The sequence below is a fragment of the Kryptolebias marmoratus genome, linkage group LG21 (genome assembly GCF_001649575.2).
Source record: "Kryptolebias marmoratus isolate JLee-2015 linkage group LG21, ASM164957v2, whole genome shotgun sequence".
NCBI lineage: Eukaryota > Metazoa > Chordata > Actinopteri > Cyprinodontiformes > Rivulidae > Kryptolebias > Kryptolebias marmoratus.
Window position 1 is genome coordinate 14,477,005 of NC_051450.1, and position 19,732 is coordinate 14,496,736.

The 19,732-nt window shown below is 38.6% G+C and overlaps 1 protein-coding gene across 1 annotated transcript; it reads right to left on the reverse strand.

Annotated features, from left to right (window-relative positions):
- Nucleotides 1–675: 675 nt before the first annotated feature.
- htr5ab (5-hydroxytryptamine (serotonin) receptor 5A, genome duplicate b) lies at nt 676–13,925 on the reverse strand. Its single transcript, XM_017406402.3, has 3 exons — nt 13,776–13,925; nt 9,134–9,914; nt 676–3,170 (listed from the first exon to the last, which is right to left on the reverse strand). The coding sequence occupies exons 2-3, from the start codon at nt 9,839–9,841 to the stop codon at nt 2,838–2,840; spliced, it is 1,041 nt and encodes a 346-aa protein (XP_017261891.1). The 5' UTR covers nt 9,842–9,914; nt 13,776–13,925; the 3' UTR covers nt 676–2,837.
- Between the last annotated feature and the right edge of the window lie 5,807 nt (nt 13,926–19,732).

The window sequence follows — 19,732 nt, forward strand, 5'->3', positions numbered from 1 at the left end:
AGTGAGAGGCGAGGCACCTCCTGAACGGGTCGCCATCCATCCCAGAGCTCCATAGACCCAAACAACCACACACACTCACACCCAGGACTAATTTAGAGTCACAGATTCAACTAATATGCATGTTTTTGGATACTGGTGGAAAAAAAATAGTTGGAGGATTTCTTGTGTGGAATTTGTAGGTTCTTCCCATGTTTTCTCCAGATATACTGAGTTTTAAACCCAGGACGTTATAGCCGTGAGACAACATTGCTAACCCATATTCCACTGCGCCACGCAAGTTCCCAACCCACAGACCAAAACTGCAAACCAAAATTAAAACAAAATATGCTAAACTAAGTATACATCAAGCAAACCAAGTGTAAACTAAAAAAATGGCTACACAAAAGAAAATAATCCATCAATAATCTGCTAAAGAAATCAAGAATATTGTTTTTCATTTGCAAAGTTCAGTTAAGGTACAGTAAAAACCAGGAAAGGTACAACAGTGGGCTAACTGGGATTATTTTGGCTCTCTATGCATAAATTTTTCATCATGATTTTGCAACTGCTCTATTTTTCTTCTTGATCTCAAACAAGCCCACAGCGCTTCTCAAAATCCAGGTGAGTCCAAGCAGACCGTTCTCTCAGAAATACGCACAAAAGCAATTTAAAAACAAACAAACATTGCCCCAGTACATTTTAACAAGACATTTGTATTTTTTTATGCCATTGAGCAGAATTTTCATAAAAGTTTAGTAAATGCATTGTTTTTGTGTCCAGTCGCTCCGATAATCTAGAAATATGTACCCTGAGACCTAGATGTGGCAATTTCAGGGGATGGTTTATTGCAAAATATTAAAGCTTACTAATCATATATATTTTTTTTTTTCATTGCATGAAACAGCGCTGACTGCAAAAATGATACACATTTGAGCAAATACTCACACAGGCAAAGGTCAGTGTTGAATTGACATTATAATTAAAGTTTCAACAATAATTTAAAAAAGAATATCAGAAAATGAAAAAAACAGTTAAGTCTTAACAAGTTTTTCCACAAAATCTTTGGATGCAATGAATAACATTAGCATTGTATGTAGACTTGTCAGCATGCTAAAGTTTGTAAAATATTTTGCTTTGTTTTACAGCTACATTCATCATACAGTCTTGTTAAACATGATTAATGCCTCAAGTCATTTCCCTAAATCACACTCCTTGTTCTTTTAAAGGTTAAGTGAAGAATAAAAAAACTAACAAACACGGACACACACTGTTCACAAGACAGCCACATTAGTGGTTCAAAGAAATGCATTTTATTCTTCTCCCATCAAAAAATGGTGCAAAAAACTCTAATGTAGCACGATTACATGTAGCACAGCTATTTGCTGAGAATCAGTTTCCCATGCTCGATTCTTCACAGTACATGGTATAACACACAGGTGAAAATAGGTTCACTTGGTGATTCTACTTTCAGTAGAAGGTGGTGTTTTGTGCAAGGAAACAATCATATTGGACAAAAAACATCCACAAATAGAAACCATCACTACACCGAGAAATGACTTTTTGTTCTTTGATGTGGAAATCTTTGGAGCACATTAGGGATTCTTTATGATATTAGCTTTTCTTCTTCACAAACCCATTTGTCACAATATGTCTTAAATCCCACTAAGAAATCTGCATACTCTCAAAACCGAACGTTCTCATTATAACAGCAACTCATGCTGCCACGTTATTTACTATTTCCATTCTTTCTGACTTCTCGAGCCTTTTATAAATTATTTCTTTGCTAAGGCTTCCTGCTCTTAGTGCAAATTAATTCATCTGTGAAGGTGAGCTTTAAAAGGTCTGTTTATTTTTTTGCTGCTTGTGTCTGTGTGCAATGTTTCTAAAAAAAAAAAACCTTGCAGAATTGAAAAATTTTGGAGGAAAGGTTGAGCGGTATCAAAGCAGGAAACCAGTAAATGTTGCTTCAGAGTGAGATCATTTTTATTAAAACTGTAAGATAGGAATGCTGGATATGGTGGATGATTGTACTCTCAGACAACATTTCTAGTTGTGATTCCGTCTTAAGATTAAACATGTTTTCTGTAGGCTGTGATAGAACTGGTCCCACCATTTTTCCTCTTCAGAGCAATTTATTCAAGGAAATAATGATTTGTGCTGCTATTTTGTTGCTCTCATAGAAGGAGTGCAAGTGCATGGATTTACAATATGTGTGGGAGGTATTTAGCATCAGAGGACAGAATGTACTTTTATCTACAAATGTACTTGAACAAATTAAAAGTGGCAGCGATTTATAATCACATAGATGTAAAGTGAACGTCTCTGAACAGCTTATGGCTTTCTTGGAGGGATATCAGTGTCATCAATCCATCATTTTTATAATTAAACTTGTTTTGCTTGAAATGGTATCTATAACGACCATTTTAATGTTGTTTTTTTTTCTGCACAGAATCCACAGTTATTTCTTGGCGTAATGTTTATGAGGTTAATTTTGTTTTCTCCTTACATTTTTCAAATGTCTCTCTGCATCATTTTTATTCCTCATATGTGATGATGAAACTGCTTTTGTAAGGATGTTTGCATGTTTTTTTCTGCCTTCTTAGCCTGAAAGAGTGAAAACAGACTCGTAAACAGTACTCTATCAGCATGGCAAAGTAATTCCTCACTCTGAAGAAAATCATCCATCTCAGTCCAGAGGGGAGGTGACTTCTTTAATAAACAAAACACCAAATAAAACACGGTAGTTTTTTATAGACAGTTTCTGGTTATCATCTGTTTTATGTTATGATGAAGTGACAGACTAGTCCGTTTGGAAAGGTAACAGTACAAGCTGGTGTAGTGTGTCGGCTAAGGGTGGATCAGCGCTGCCGGGAGAAGAGGTTCCTCAGAGCGTTGTTGTAGTTCTTGTTAAAGGCTGTGTATATGAGCGGGTTAAAAAAGGAGTTAGAGTAGCCCAGCCACAGAAAGATGCTCTTCCAGATTGGTGGGATGTCACAGGAGCACAGCGGCACTATAAGCTCTGTGATGAAGAACGGGATCCAGCAAAGCACAAACACACCAATCAAAATTCCGACCATAAGGGCTGCCTTCTTCTCCTTCTGCTCGCGCCATGTGTCCCCATCTGTCTGGAAGGTCACGGTTGCGTGGCGCACAGTGAACACCATCTGGGGCTGTTGGACTTCTTCCTTTACCTAGGAGGCAGTAGATCATAGAATAAATAAGTTACTCCATTCATCAATCAGACAATGCTGGTTAGCTTTTAAATATAGAAGCAATATCTCTGGAAATATAGGCCAAAGTGAGGGAATTAGTGAGAGCAGTGAATGTTGTGTAGCTGCTCAACAAAGTTTTTGGTTATAAGTGTGAAACAACAGCCGGATCAACAAGACAAATTTCATGCAAAAAAAAAAATGAAACAATTTAACATTTTGCAGCAGTGAATTTTGTCCTATTTCACTATCTCACTGTGCAGAAAAATCAAGATGTCAGTGTTTGTCTGCTCACTTCCTCCACTCTTCATTGTTGCCTGAAGCTCAAGGTTGACAGACTTTCTTTAGTTTGTGTTAAAGTTTACCCAGGTCACAGCCAAAGCATTTTTATAAAAGTATCAAAAGTGAAACAGATGGACTACGCTATTCAGTGCTGTTGTGGTCTTTTCACTAAGAAACCTAAGTAACTATAGGGTCAAAAAAGTAGAACATGTTAAGGTCGACAAAAGAAGCCAAAAGAGGAACTTTGGTATCAAAGGATGCTTTAAGTCACTTTAACGTTTGGTTGTATAATTTGCTACTATGAGCAGCAGTTCAAATAAGCACTTTTATTTAAGTTATACAGAAAAATAAGCAAGTCCAAAAACATTAGATGCACAGGCTAAAGCTACTTTTTGGGTGTGAAGCTTGTTGACTTTCAACCTTTATTGCCGAGCCCAGAGGTGCTGAAGTGATTTCAGGAAAATTCCATATCTGACACTTCACATGAAAAAAGGAAGCCATCTTTCTAGCTTCAAAGGACAGGGCTGGGTGTGGAATCTGCTATTTGAAGAAAGTCTCCATTTATTACGAAAACTGTGAGACTTGCACTGGTGTCAGTGTTTATATTAAATTATACAGCGTGAAAGGCAGCAGAAAGCTTTAAAAATTTGAACAGAACATTTATAATGCCTTTAAAACTGATGTGCATTGACTTAAAAAGCTTATTATTAGTGTAAAGAAAAATAATCTGTAGCTACTAATGCACTAATAATGCATTTCAGTTTGTTGGTAAAGCCAAATCCCAACGAAAGTCATCTCAGGGCACAACAAAGTTCAGTGTGATTGTATTTATATAATCGCAGTTTGTAAATCTTCTTTCAATTTAATCCCCCCTCCTGAGCAAGCTCAGGCCAGGGGGCTCCAGTGAAGTCTTCCTTTTAACTTCCTTTTAACAGGAAGTGATCACCAGCAAAACCAGACTCAGCAAGAGCTGCCATCTGCCTCGACTAATTGGGGGGGGGAGAGAAAACACAAGACAAAGACACAGACGGTAACAAAAGCAAATGGCCAGGACTTCCTTCTACAAGAAAGAAGAAAACACAAAGATACAGACAGCAATAAATACAGTATGTATGCAAACCACAGAAGTATGCGATTAGGTAAAGAAGATTTCTCAGCACACTGTGGGAGGCCTGCCAGCAGCATTATAGCAGCACGAACTAAAAGAAAGATTCTGGATTAACCAAAGCAGACCTAACTGTAAGCTTTATCAAAAATGAAAGTTTTTAAGTCTATTGTCTCCTGACCTCAAACTAGAAACTTGTTTTAAAAAAAATAGGAAGAAGAAGAGCCTTATATCTGAAAGCTTTGCCTCCTGTTCTACTTTTAGAAGCTCTATGAACCACAAGGAAACCTGCAGTTTTTGTTTAATAATAACATGATCCAGCCTTTGTAGGTAAATAATCTCAAACGCACTGAGATCTAAAAAAAAGGATAATACGAGTCTTGTCTTTATTTATTTATGTCTTCATTTCTAAAGTTGTTGTAGGAGATGATACATCAGTGTCAGTAGTGGGTAGAATTACTTTGCTTTTTCTCTCTAACAGAATAATAGAATAATAAAAATGATCAAAACTGAAAGTTACATGGATGCACAACTTAACAGAGCTATAAGTTTTTGTCTGCTTGGTTATAACACTGAATAGAAACCCGTGGTTATTATTTTTCTCTTTTACTATGATTAATAAGAATGAGTTCTAGCTTTGTGTAGCTGTCTTTTATGTTAATAGAACAAGTTGTTATTTTCTTAACCTTCTTTCCAACTTTATATTCTGCATGTCTATTTTAAGGGCACAGCTCTGAAGCAAATCAAGGAGCCATCCCCCTCTGACTGATAATTTTCTATTTCAGATGTGCAACATTGTCTGGTGTTATTCACACTGAAGTTGTAGCAATGTCACCATGATAATCAACCTGTGGGAGGAAAATTCATGCAGCTCCTTTGTGTTAAATTGGAAACATGTCTTCACTGGACAGACGATGGCAGGGGTCCAGAGAAAACTATGGAGTCCAACTGTGTTTTTGCAAAGTTACACAATCACGCAGCATTGTTTTTGTGTTCTTTGCTCGATGTAACTGGCTTTCATGACTGCTAATTGAATAATACTCTTAGTTTATCTTTGGCAACAGTTTCAAATAGATTTTGCTCACTCTGGTCCCAACAATAGATTTGACTATGATCACTGGTGTCTCTAACGCTGGACTTCTGATTTTGAAGCTGCCAATTACCAGGATCCGTATCTCAGCAGGCGATTGCTGAGTGGGGGGAATCAATAAGAGACATCGACTGTTGATGATGACCCACAGACTTGACTTCAGGCTACAACACCTCTGATCAGTCATCCAATCGGCCTATGGTTTCTTTGTTGTGTGAGGTCTACTGAGGGACAACTAACGGCTGACCTCGGTAACTCTGCACCAGCAACTGGGGTCTGACTATCCTCTGGCTTGTTTCTAACTCTGGTTTTTCTTTTACTTTTACAAGAGGCTTCTTCTTTTAAGCTAAGAAAAAAAGAAACATGTGAACCTGTACAAAAAATGCAACAAAAACACCAGTGTGTTGCAACCAACTTGGTCTTTATCAGGGTCAATGTCTGCTGTGCTCTGCACTCCTGTTCTGTGAAACGCTAACAGGCTGATTAACAGGACAGCTTTTCATTATTAAGTGAGCCCATTTGTCTTCAAACTGGAAATTATGACAATAGCATAAATTGGAGGGAGATAAATGTAAGAGCCTTGATTCTGATTCAGAAAACGTCACTTTTATATCTGCATAATTATCACTACAGGAGAAGCAGAGACTCTGAATCTCACAAAACAAGTAACTGCAAACACATCGCATGCCTTTATGGACCTTGGATAAACCTTTAAAATATCAATAGGTATTAAAACAACAAAAAGTTTCTTTTTTAAAAGGGAGCAAGAGCAGAAAATGTGTTTTATTATGAAGTATTTGACGAATTCAAATACCAGAATAAGAAAGGATTCTGTGATATTCAGTGAGCCAGTTGTCAAGTAGCAGTTTAACAGGTGAAAAAAAAAACAGCGACACAAAATGCATTATAGAGAATGTCAGGATGTCAGGAGAGAGACAAACTCAATCATAGGCTTGAGAACCCTAAAAGGAATAAAATGATAGATGTAATTTAACAACTAACTTTGTGTTGAGGGGGCTTTTTCTTCACTGTGGACCAGTCAGAAGCTCAGGTCCCAAATGTGTTTCTGCCTGGGCAAGTATACAAAAACTCAAATCTTACATTATTCATCCAATTCTTCTTTATATGCATCTATTCTCTCAGAGCAGCTCCTGAAATAATAAGAATGCTGCAGGTGTAATACATAATTTGTAGTTTCTCCTATGTTTAGCATGACAGGTATACAAATGTTCAATTTTTACCCCTTTCATTTGGTTTCTTTACATAATAATGGAGAAGATATGTCAAACAGAACCAGCCTCCTTTTGTAATGATGCTTTTACATTTTCATCCCTTTTATGTAAAAATAAGTTGTATATATTTTCAACAGCACAGCTTGGGCTGTCAGAAAATGTGCATTGTACTGGTGGAACTTGATAAAATATAAATATTTATATGACCATGAAATAAAAAAATGAAAAGGAAATGTAATGTCACAGAACCGATTTGATGCATGAGACAGATGTCTTGAATAAAGAGGGATAAAATACATATATATAAAAAGATATCTTTTTATGTGTGCTGGTTCAAATGTAATTTTAATTTTTTTTTTAATTTTTTTAGCTGTCAAGACCTGTGGGAGCAATTTAAAAAAAATCTCATTTAAGCAGTGGGTTTCTGGGAAGAAAAAAGTCCAATGGGATTCAACTTGTTCATTTTACTCCTGTCTTTGTTTAATATGGCTATAAAGGCTTACATTGGACATAACATTTCCATATATACTTTATTTGCTCAGTAACAAAAGAACATGATTATCTGATTGCACATAACAGATTAAGGATTTTCACAAACAGTCTGAGCAAACTATCTATAAAAAACAGGCTTTGATGCATTGGTAACAAGATGTCAAGCTCAAGACGACTGACTCTGAACAATGCCCAACAAATGCCCTCGTTGTGTCCAGATTTCTTCTACTTGTGCTTCTTCATTTACTTGTTACAAGCGTCAGAATGTGAAGCAAACAGTTACTGACTTTTGTGCGGCAGATACTAAATTTTGCAGAACAAAAACCAAGAATAGTTGGAGTCATGTCATGACCAATTAATCAAACAGAAACCTCAACTCGGTACAAACCGATGGGATTACGTGGCTGAGGAAATGGAAAATATTCCGGCATTAGTGAGAAATTGTCACCAAATTTAGGATTTATATAAAAGTGCTTCATAAACGAGTGCATAACAATAGATTTCTACGTAAATGACGGTGTGATGAAAAATTCATGGCAATATAAAGGTTTGTAAAGTGTTCATTTGAGCTGTTGTGAAATTTTGGAGATTAAAGCTGTTTAAAGATGACTGTCATTCACTTTGGTCTTAGCAGAACTAGGCGTTAGCTCATCAGTCTTATCAAACATAAACTCTGTTTCTCCAAATTCCAAATTGAGGGTATTTACAACACTATGTTGATGTGTTGATTTGCAACTTTTACTCACAAACCCCACTTCAATATGGCTGAACATTTCCTTTGTCTGAGATGAGAGAAGAAGGCTTAATTTCAAAGATGTCACTACTCAGATTGTAGCTCAAATAGACACTTTGCAGGGCTTAGGTTACATTTTGAAATGATAGGGGTATAGTTTTCATTGAGACACTAATAATCCAAACATCCCCTGTGGAAAATAAAATTACTAATAAAACATTTTCCATATAATAGGTGTTGCTCACAGATTGATTGCCTGTGTGATGAAACTTGATATAAACAAAGCAATAACACATCACACTAATTAATTTAGTGAGCAAGCTCATTTATTTAGTCCTTGACCATAAGCCCCCCTAATTTTGGGCAAACTGATGCCACAGCTGCAGAACACAGAGGAAATGAGATACATTGCATTGCAGGGGGAAACAAATCCATGAATGTGCTTTTTTCCTCATTCTGGGGATTAATTTTTCAGGTTGAATAGTTTTGAAAAAGATGCATTTGAGAGGTAAGAGCAAAAAGGCGTAATCACTACCAATGATGTGTTTCGGGTAGACTCTCAAATTGCGGATGGAAAGTGGGGGTGCGACTCAATTTTCACCAAGGAAACTTGTCTGAATAAATGTTTGCTAATGCGGCGCGGAACAGATCTAGACTTTCATGTGTGCTAATTAGATAAACGGCAAAGCTTGGAAGGTGCAGAGGCCCATTAACAATGCTGGGGATGGCATTTATAGCCTTTTACCCTCAGCCTACGCACATCAACAAGCTGTTGGTGATGAGCAGGATGACTTCAATTATTTTTCCGTATGCTCGCACATCAGATACTTGCACATCTCCCTGATTAGTGATGAACAGCTCATCAGTGACAATGACAAACAATGCCATTACAATCTACATTTGCAGGTCAGGAAATGATAGCAAGAGGAGATAAACAACTCTGTGCAGTGTGACACAAGAAAGAAAAGTAATTGTTTTAATAAAACTGTTCTAGGAGAAGAATATAATCACCTCAGCCATGGGTGTGATTGTGTTCGTCTTGCGGGAGCCAATCCGAAACTTGGCAGCCTTGTAGATCTTCCAATACACAAAGAGAACCACACAAAGTGGGAGGTAAAACGCTCCAAAGGTGGAGAAGATGGTGTAGGATGGTTCCTGGCTCACCTGGCACTTCATCCCTTCTGAGTACGTCTCCCCCCATCCAAACAGAGGCGACAGGGAGATGATGGAGGACAGCAGCCAGGTGAGCGCGATCATCACGTTGGAGATCTTTTTGCGAGTCTTGAGCGTGTACTCCAGGTGTCTGGTGATGGACCAGTAGCGGTCCAAGGCGATGGCCGTCACGTTCCAGATGCTGGCAGTGCAGCAGAGCACGTCGAAGGAGATCCACACCTGGCACAGCACGCGGCCCAACTTCCACAGCCTGCCGTTCAGCTCGTGGACCAGGCTGAGAGGCATCACCAGCGCTGCCACCATCACGTCTGAGATGGCCATGGAGGCCACCAGGTTGTGGGGCACCCTGTGGAACGTCCTTACCCGGAGGATGGTCACTAGCACCAGCAGGTTCCACACAAAGGTGGCCACCACCAGCATCGCCAGTAAAGTAAGAGTTAGCACACTGAAAACAGAGAAGGGTCGGTAGATGTTTCCCCCAGTGTCGTAGCCATCCGGAGCCCCGCTGAAGTTGGCTGTCAGGGTGCTGGTGTTGGTGTACGTCATGGTGGCTGCTCACGACTGCCACAGTGGAATCCAAGAGGATCCAGAAACAGTGTTTGCAGACAATTTATGCATTCTGCAAAAGGGGGAGAGGGGAAAAAAGGCATTGATTTATTTGATGTAACTTTAAGCAATCCAAATGAAAGATTTAATATGAAATCCTCATCATTTTGTGGCTTTTTCTGCTTGTTTTACACCAATTTTTAAAAGCACCATCATTCATCATTGGGTCAGTGACAAGAGAGGGTAGTTTAGTGATTTGCTCACAAAGGTAAAAAGTACTCGAGCCTCTCATTCCAGCAGTGAAGCAACCTGCCTACAACTTTCAAGTGCAATTTCATCTGCTGTTAAAAAGACTCACAAGTACCCGGGAACATCTCTGGCTCAGGAAGAGACCATAAATATTCAGTTTCATCGTTGCACTGCTGTGCTTTGATTTGCATTCAAATCAGACCTGTGAAACAAAATGCACACTTTTTATTTTGGACTCATTTAGGCTATAAATTTCTCATCCAATAAAAAAATCAATCTCATAAGGCGGTTATGCTGCACGTTTTCAGCAATGAAAAAGAAAGCATTGGCTGTCTTTTAAAGAAAACTGTCTGTTCTAGAGATATTCTGTCTTAACATACTGTAGGACTGCCCCTGTTTCGAGCCAAGGAAAGAAAAGATGTGACATGCCAACCGTATCAACACATTCACAGGAGACGCTCAGCGAGCTCTAAAGTCTGCACAGCATGATGCTCAACACCGTAAAAACAATGAATTTCAAATCAGCAAGAGCTGCTGCTGCTGTCTGACAGCTGACTGTTTGTTAGTTCAGCATTGATCTTTGCACATTGTGTCTGTTGTAAACTGTTTACTCAGAGCAGAAAATTTATTACAGGAAGAATGTTTGAGGAGACAATCAAATATTATATGTCAGCAATAATTACAACGCTTTCAATAAAAAGCTTTAGAGAGCCAATAATGAGTTTGTGTGCTGTGTTGAGAAAAACACATTCAGATGTACTTGACGGAGCAATCTCAGTGTAGATTGATTTTAAAAACTAATCAGAACATAATGTTTAAAGCCTGCTTTAAAACATTCCTGCTTCAACGCCGTAATGTTATTTATCATTTTAAAGCTCTTTCTTTGCTTCACTTGAACTTCCACAGCTTACTTCTACATAGACTAGACCTGTAAATAAAATTATGATAGTTAATATGTTATCCCTCTTTGTGTGACATTGAGATGACTGTAAAGTCAATCCCAGATGTTTATGATGATAGAAGTGAATCCCTAAAACAGCAATTATCAACTGGTGGTCTGCAGGCCACATTTGGCCTAGGAGCTCACTCCATTTGGACCACAAAGTATGAAATCATTATTAATTCAAGATACAGTTCGGAATTTGCTCATTTAGCATGTAATCGGACCTGATTTGGACACTAGCACAGCAAAAAAACCTGCAGTTGTCGTGTTGTTTTGCAGCTGGAGCAGAAGTCAGCTGCAGACATGTTCTTTAAGTCTTTGTTAATTTTTCTCAGGCATTACTGTTGCCTAACTCAAAACTGTCAGGATATCTTTAATTGAAAAATCCATTTATTTTCTTCACTTTTTCTACACATTTCAATTTTTGCGCAGCATCAACAGGATGCCCACAAAGTGTTAAATTATTAATAAATTCAATGCAATCAAACACAGGAATCAATTTCCCTGCTCATCATTTGATCAGACCAAACTTAACGTTGCAATACATTAAAGCATTTTTGGATTTTCACCCCAGTAGGACGAGAAACAAGAACATACAGAAAGTCATGGTTCAAGCCTTGGGGACATGTCTATTTTATTTGATATTTTTCAGACCAGTCTTGTCTTCCTCTGATTTAAAAGTTTTCTCTGAGATTGTTTTGCAGTTGGAGCTGGAGTGAGCTGCTGGTTTATTTTAGTTTAGCTGTAAAAATATATATATATATTTTTATTTTTGAGCCTAATGTAGCCATGCTCAAGTAAAACAAATCCTTTCAGTGCCTTTCTCCTGACAATAATGTTATTTATCTCTAACTCTCAGGTTAGTTATTTTTCAATACATTTAGCCTTTATCATAAGTTTGGTTAATATTTGTAACATATTTACAATTTATGTACAGTGATCCACGGTTAAAGTTACAACCACTTGTTTATGGCAGCAGAAATTCAAATAACTAAAACAATCTAGTCTGAATCACTGGAAGGAAAGCTAATCTTTGAACTGTCTGATTAGAAAAATTCTGGCCCTTAAGCAAATTTTTCTGATGACCCCTGGCCTGAACCCTTGACCTGCTCTCATAAATAAGAGTAAATTGTTAAAAACGTCTTAAATTTTAAAGGAGTTGCTCTGCATGAGCTGCAACTCCCCACACATAGTTAAATATAACAAAGCTCCTGGTTAAGGTCTTTATTTATCTCACCAGAAGAAAGGTCAGATAGATTTGTTCAGTATCGTTCACATCATCAGTAGGTCCTGATGGGTACGAGCAACATGAAACTTGTCCCCATCAGCTGCTGTGAGTAAAATGCCATGTGACAGCATCTCCTCACATCACAATCTGTGCCCTTTAATCAAAGGTTCCAACTAAGGAAACACCAATACCCTCTTCTTCCTCCGTCTCTTCTGTCTGCTCTCATTAACAAGCTCAATAACAAGCGGAAAAATCAGACAATCGCTGACAAAGGAGGAGGCAATAAAACGTGGCATTCAGAAAAGCAATCTTGCAATCACTCTGCTGACATTACAGGCCAGGTGTCATGACAGACAGGTTCTACTCGCTCTGCAAGAGGCAAGCACAAGAAAAAAGACACAAGCAACTGTATAAATTCATGTGCGAGAGGAAAGAATAAAGAGAAAAGGATGGACGTCTCAGGTGTCAAAGAATAATAACTAAACAGATTGCTTCATACTTGAGAGAACCAGCTGGGATTTTAACTCCATAAATGGATTTTGACAGGGATCATATTAACTATCAGGAAGTGTCCAAGTTTGAAATTTAGCAGGAGGAGAGAGGTGCCAAAAGGTATAACAGTGAAGAAAAATCTAAATCCTACGAAGAGAGGTCCTATAAATCATTACAATCTAAAAATGAGCAAACCAATTAACAGCGCTAACATTTTCGGAGCTTCCTATGCTCTTGCAAGCAAACCACACAAAGATCCAACGGCTTTATGAATCCAGACTTCACAAACGCACACAAATGCCTTTTTTGTTCTTTTGTTGCTTTCCTTTTGGAAACCAACTGTAATTTTCCCCAAGCAAGAAAAGAAATTTCTCTCAGAGCTTTTTGTCAACAGAAGTTCTCAGGTAAAAAAAACAAAACAAAACAGATTCTGACGTCTCATTTTCATTTCATATCTATGTCCAAACAGAATGTCACAGCCAGCCTTTCTGATTAAAAACCCTCGGCTGCGTGAATGACAAGCTCTCAGTGCGGAGCTCTTCATTATGAAACTGTTGTCTCCTCAGCTGTTGCACAATTTCCTCTGGAGGAGAGTTTCTCTGAGGCTGACATTTGCTGATGAAAGGGGGGGAGGAGGGAAGGTATGCACATGTGTCCTCTGACTTGTGGGAGACTCTCAAAGCAGCATGAAGAAGAATGAAAAAGAAACCTTTGAACTAAAGCCTATATCACTTGTGTGTTCATCAGTTTCAGGCTGGCAGAGACAATTTTTCTTTCTCTCAGCCAAATGTTTACAACTTAGCGCTCTTGGTTACTAGTGTGGATTATTAAAATTAGGAAATTTAACAAAAGCATCACTTTATCTGAGCGAACACTTCATAGTCAATAAAAACACTCTTGGCAGGCAGTGTCTTAGAAATAAGCAACCTGACTTTTGGACCCCATATGAGTCCAAACAGAACCTGTTATTTTTATGTTTCGAATGGAGAACTCTGCGGCGCATCCTGCAAACACGAACTCACCCCATCAGCAGCCAAAGCAGTCCTGCTGGTTTCTGCTCCGTCTCGATCGCTCCATCGATAATCGCTCGGCAGAGCGCAGTGGCCGAGGCGCCGGGCTCCGAGTGGATGACAGCAGAAACGCACCTCGCTCTGAGGAGACGGGAGCCGCTGGAACGAACCACGCGGAGCTCAGAGCGGAGGGGAGGGCTGGCTCCAATTAAACAAGAAAGCGTGCCTTTTCGGGACTGTGTGTGGGGGGGGAGTCGTGCGCGTTTTTTGGCTTATGTAAACACTTGATCTGGTGTCGAAAACATGTTTTTCTGTGAATGGAGACCGTATCTGGGTTTTAACAGCCACGCTCGCACACATTCCCTCTTTCCAATTAGTCTTATTACGCAGTGACGAGGGGCTGCTTAGATCGAGCTGCTTTATGATTAATGATCCATCCGTGCCGCCACCTATGAAGCTCCCGTGGCATCCCCCCCCCCCCCCTCGCAGAAAAAGTAATTCAAATCCAATTTGTGTTCTCTGTGCAAATTGGAATCGAGTTCCTCTCGATTGGGCTCTGGAATATCCAGCGGGTCACTTTCTTAAGTCCAGTAAAAGTGATTTTTTTTTTAAAACTCATTTTGTGATCAATCTAAAGAGTTCATATTTTATTAAGTGGAGTTCTATGGAAAGCTTGTGAACAATTACTATCTTACCTGTGGTAGAAGGCTCTTTGATCGACCAGTCTGGCGAAACAATTTAATTCTGACCTGATTAATAAGCAAGTCCTCAGTAAATTATTCCATAAAATTCTCTGCAGCTGGTCTAAACTTCTGACAAGGTCCTCCAAGTGCTCCCATGTTACATCTTTGCTGACTTCATTGGCTTTCTGTTCAATACAGAACTCAGTTTAAGGCTCTGCGTGGGGATGAACTTTTATACATTTCCAAACTTACAACCATCACCACCAGGACCCTGAGGTCAGCTGATCAATGACTGTTAGCTGTCCATAAAGAATCTTTATATCTATTTTCTGTGGACTCCATCAACTCATTTCAGAAACAGCTGAAGACTTATCTTCTTATACTGTCTATACTAGCTGTTATTTTGGTGTGACACACCTTGTGAATTTTATTTCGAAAGGTGCACTCTATATAAAATTTACTTACTAGCCAAGACCAAAGTGGACTCCTGTTATTTTAAAGCTGCCCTCTCCCTGGTGTTGTGTGTCATGGAGGTGTTAGAAGTATATAAGACTTGTCGAGTTGTAGTGCGCCATAACAAGACAGATCAGCTTTAAAACACAAGTTCAGCATTTGTTCTTTTTCATCAGAACAGCCAGTCTCTTAAGCAACAGCTCACCAGACAATATTTCTTTTGCCATTTTCTTTATAATGATGAGATTTTGGGTCATATGTCTTCACATGTTTCTTTGCCTCTACAATTAATCTTTTACTCTTGATATGAACTGGCGTTACAATTAAACAAGACAAGGAGAACTGTCAAAAAACAAAGCATAGAAGAAGAGTTGCTACTGGAGTCAGGATGTCCAAGTGAGGAGTGTGTACACACACATATATATATACATATATATGTATATATCCAGGAGTGTCAATGCTTCGAAGTCCAACCGTACAGGAAGACATTGGTTAGCAGTTGTTTTGTCCTTAAAACAACTCAAATCTTATTTAATTTATAGCAATTTATGCAAACACTGATTTATAAACTTTTACATGACCTTTAATTTTTGCTTTACACTATTATTTGGATTTTTTTTAAGGATTTTATAATTATTATAACACAAAAAGCATCAGCAGCATTCAGGTGGAGCCCTTCGGGCGCAGCCTGGGGCACTTAAGTCAGGAATATCATAATATTTTTGCTGAAATAATCTGAAATAGACAGCAGCATTAAAGTTAAAAGAAACCTCTAAGAAAGATTTGGCATTGTTTTAAACCTGCAGTAATCCAATTTGGTCTTGGCTAGTTGCTGGTCACTTTGTACCCAAACACTCATTACCAATCTTTGGCTACCACCCAGATGTTGATGATTTAAAAGTAATTTATTTTACTCTAAATCACCTACAGTTATTCTGGTTTAATCAGGAATCATAGTCCGTCATATGTCATATTAATCAACGGGCATAAAATGCACTATTTAAATTATAGGTCAAAATTAATTGGAAGAATGATGCTTTATCATTATTATGATATCTCCCCTGACATTTAAATTGTAGGTCGTCTTGCCTACAAAGGAGGTATTGCCATCTATGGAATTATGTGAGTATTACATGTGGCACAAATGAGGTTTCAAATGAGCATTTATTTAATTTGTTAAATTTATCTCAGTTATTCATCAAAAATTGAACTCCCAGAAATAAGCAGATACGCAATGATAAGTGCGTACTTAGAAAATGGTAACTACCGTGACAAAGAGGCATGGCTACGAAGTGATTCAGATCCATTTCCATGGTCCCATCTTAGACTAGTCATTAGCTCGTCAGTTCAGTTGAAATAAAGTCCATACTTTTCCAAAGTGAGGCCATTAAAAGAACTCATTACAAAAGTAAGGTTTTAATTATCCATAACCTTTACACACAACTTAATTTGAAAACATCAGAAGTATCCCTTGAATCCAATTAGACACCAATAAAACACAACTGACAGATGAACAAGATGAGATGGCTGCAACAAAATGTGATTCCTTTCAGACTTTAAAATGTCAAGCTGTGATTGTGAAGGTGCGACTGACATTCAGCTGTCTGTAAATGTAGGACAACATACTTTTTTCATAACATAAACACACTGAGTCCCCGAGATAAATCTGTTAAAGCTGGTTTCAGCACCACGGCCAGCGCCAAGGGATGCTGCTCATTACCAGCATATAAAAAAGCCAATTTGTTTCAGCACAGCCTGCATGAAGTTACAGGCTTTTCCACTGGAGCTGCAGAGAAAATGTAAACACACAAACACACACCAACCATCTATCTTATTTGCGTTTGAGAGTGTGTGGAGTGTGTTTATCTAACAGTCGCAACACTTACTCCTTTTCTAATCCACGGATTTTCTTCGAGACAAAAGAGGGCTTGCTAACTAACCCTGAAAAATGCAGCTGCACACATGTAGAGGCATCCTGAGTGTTTATCATTCCCTCCTCCAGGAAAACATTTAAGCAGGTTTTGCATTCCCAACCCCCCAACCCCCCTTACAACCTCCTCCACTATTCCTCCTCTTCTCCCTCAACACCCTAAAAAAAGGGAAGCAGCTGCTGCTACAAAAATAAAAAATAAATCATTTCAGGAGTTGTTTTTTGCAATGACTCTATGAACACATTAAAACACCCCACATGAAATGACACTGCAAATATTTCCCTCCTTATGCAGATGGAAAGCTTTGGCTCAAAGCTGCTTAGTCTTGATGAGATGAAAACGCTCTGCGTGCAGCGAGGTTTTTTTTTTACAGAAAAGTGCAAGCTCCAATCAGCTCTGTAATAACTCTGTGTGTAGTTTGTGAAGAAAATCACAGTTTGTCCTCCTCTGCTCTCTTGCCCAAGCCAAAGAGTCCACTTTTCTCTCCGGTGCATCACATCCCTGACCTTGTGCTGCCATACTTGTCTCTTCCTATAAATCTGCAGTCATCAATTACCACCTCTGCGTCCGGAGAGTGAGGCTGTCAGCGACTCCAACTTCCTGCTGCAGGTCCTGAAGAAAGACCAGAGAGAAAATATGATGCTGTCTTGGATGAAGGGCTTCGCCGGTAAAGTTGTCATATAAATTCTGCCCCGTGTCTCCGTGTGTCCGACTTGCAGTCATTGTGTAATGAGTGATTGAAAGAAAAGCACAGGTAATCATGGAATTTCAAAGTAGAGTGCCCTCTCTTTGCTCTGTGATCCCAAACGGTCACACATGAGTAAACTTTGGTGAACAACTGCTGCACTAAGGCAGGGTCATGATTTATTTATTTTTACACAATCCGCTCACCTGCAGTACATAGTAACTAAGCATTTTATGGGCTAATCTGTATTTTTACATACCTTTACATAAATCAATATGCAGTTTTCTTCTTTTTGTGCAGCTCCTATGTAATTTGGCATTAAATGATCGGCTAATTGTGCTTTAGAGCAGAAGCACTAAAGTGTCCTCATTTATTTGGCAGACAAGAGGAAACCATCAAGTCGCACTGTCTCCTGTCCTTGAAACTTAATGATATGTATCTGCACTTTACCACCCATAGCTAATTACAGCATCAGAGGATGTCAGGTGCTTGGCTCAGACAGGCAAGGTGTTGGGCCAAGATGTGCTGAGGCAAGCAGCACTGGCTGAAGGTAAAGGAGAGGCGATTCAATGAATTAAGGAGATGGAAGAGAGGAGGCACTGGAGCGACAGGCTGTTGGCAGGGCACTCAACCTTAAAATGATGCTTTTAACCAGTACTGGATTAAAGAAAAACATTGCTTGGATCCATTTTAGTGTGACAATTATAGTTACTCATGTTAAGATTGTATTTTATATCATATAAACACTTTGGAGGCATGCAAATAAACGACAGCAAGTGCAGCTTAACTACTTCATTTCATACAAAAGAGTTGGTAGACAAGATAAAAATAGGTGTTGCACTTGTTTTGTAAATAAGTCTTGAAATTATTTAACAAACTGCAAATGAATGTTTTCATTTTATTTTAGGAGACTAACATTTTAAAAAACAATGTTTGTTGTTCATGCATTTGCCTTGCCATGTCTTTTTCTTGTGGGTTTGTTGCTAGGAAAGCGCAGCTCAGCAACCCAGATATTGAACTGTTAGCTATAAATTGTCTTTCATATCCTCTGCTTAGTGAGATCCACTGTGCTATTTTGGTAGCAGTGAGATTTTTAGCCTTTAGCTCCTGCTGACAGTGCATGTGACACCAACAGCTCAGTTGAAGTCAGGCTATAAACACAGTACACCTATACGCATTCATGGAGCTCTCTGGAGAATTCAGGATGTCTGTCTGACTCTACTGAACTTCTAACAACACTAACAGTTTCTCAACTGATCCAACTGAGAAAATGAAATGTTGAACTTATTTGATACAGAACTTTAATGATGCAAACAGCAACTTGTGGCTGGAAGAACAGGGGGTGATTACAGGAAGCTGGAGAAACCCTAAAGGGATGTTTCAAAGCCACAGTGTCTTTGAAAATCTATATAAAGTTTTGGAAACGGGGGTTCTTTTAGACAATCTCCCTGGATGAGATAATAAAACAACAGGCTGAGGGAGTTGAATCTCTTTAGTCTATATTACCTGTAATCATACATTTAAATTTTTTTTTCATATTTAAACAAGGAGGAATCTGAGAATATGTTTTCAGACCTCCTAAGGAAACTAGAAATACTGCTGTTATATGAACCTTCCCCCACTGTTGATTATAGCCCCTTGAGTGCCTGTCTAAAGATGTTAATATTCACCACAAACAGGGAGTTAATATTCTAGTTAATGCTCTTTTCAACTTTCCTTTTAGACTCTGAATTAGATTGCATGACGTGGCTGACTTGTCTCTCTTTTTATTTCCACTTAGTGTCTTTTTAAGCCTAAAAAAAGAGATGATTAATGTGGGCTGTTATTCAGTTCATCAGCACTGGGAGTTAGGTTTCAACTAGTTTAAGATGGATTTCACAGGTAAATTATTTTAGTTTGGCAGAATATTATTGTTATATTATTATAATTGTTAATGTGGCAATGTATATATATATATATATATATATATATATATTGCCACATTAATGAACCAGGTCTAACTGGAAATGTTGAAACCCTTTTGTTTTGTCTTTACATCCCAAAGTAAGACATTTGGAGAGACTGGACCACAACAAGGCTGAAAGTCCAGATGTTCTCATGAAAGCCTACATAGAGCAGCTTTGTACTTTTTTAACCTCCACATAAATTAGGAAATATTTCAGTGCCTTCTGCCTTGTTCTGGTAGCTAAAGAATCTCAACAATGTGCTCTCGACAAC

Coding starts and splice junctions, on each gene's coding strand:
- htr5ab (XM_017406402.3), bottom strand. CDS start 9,841: ATGACGTACACCAACACCAGCACCCTGACAGCCAACTTCAGCGGGGCT. Junction 3,171..9,133: donor CAATCACACCCATGGCTGAG/GTGATTATATTC, acceptor ACTGCCTCCTAG/GTAAAGGAAGAAGTCCAACA.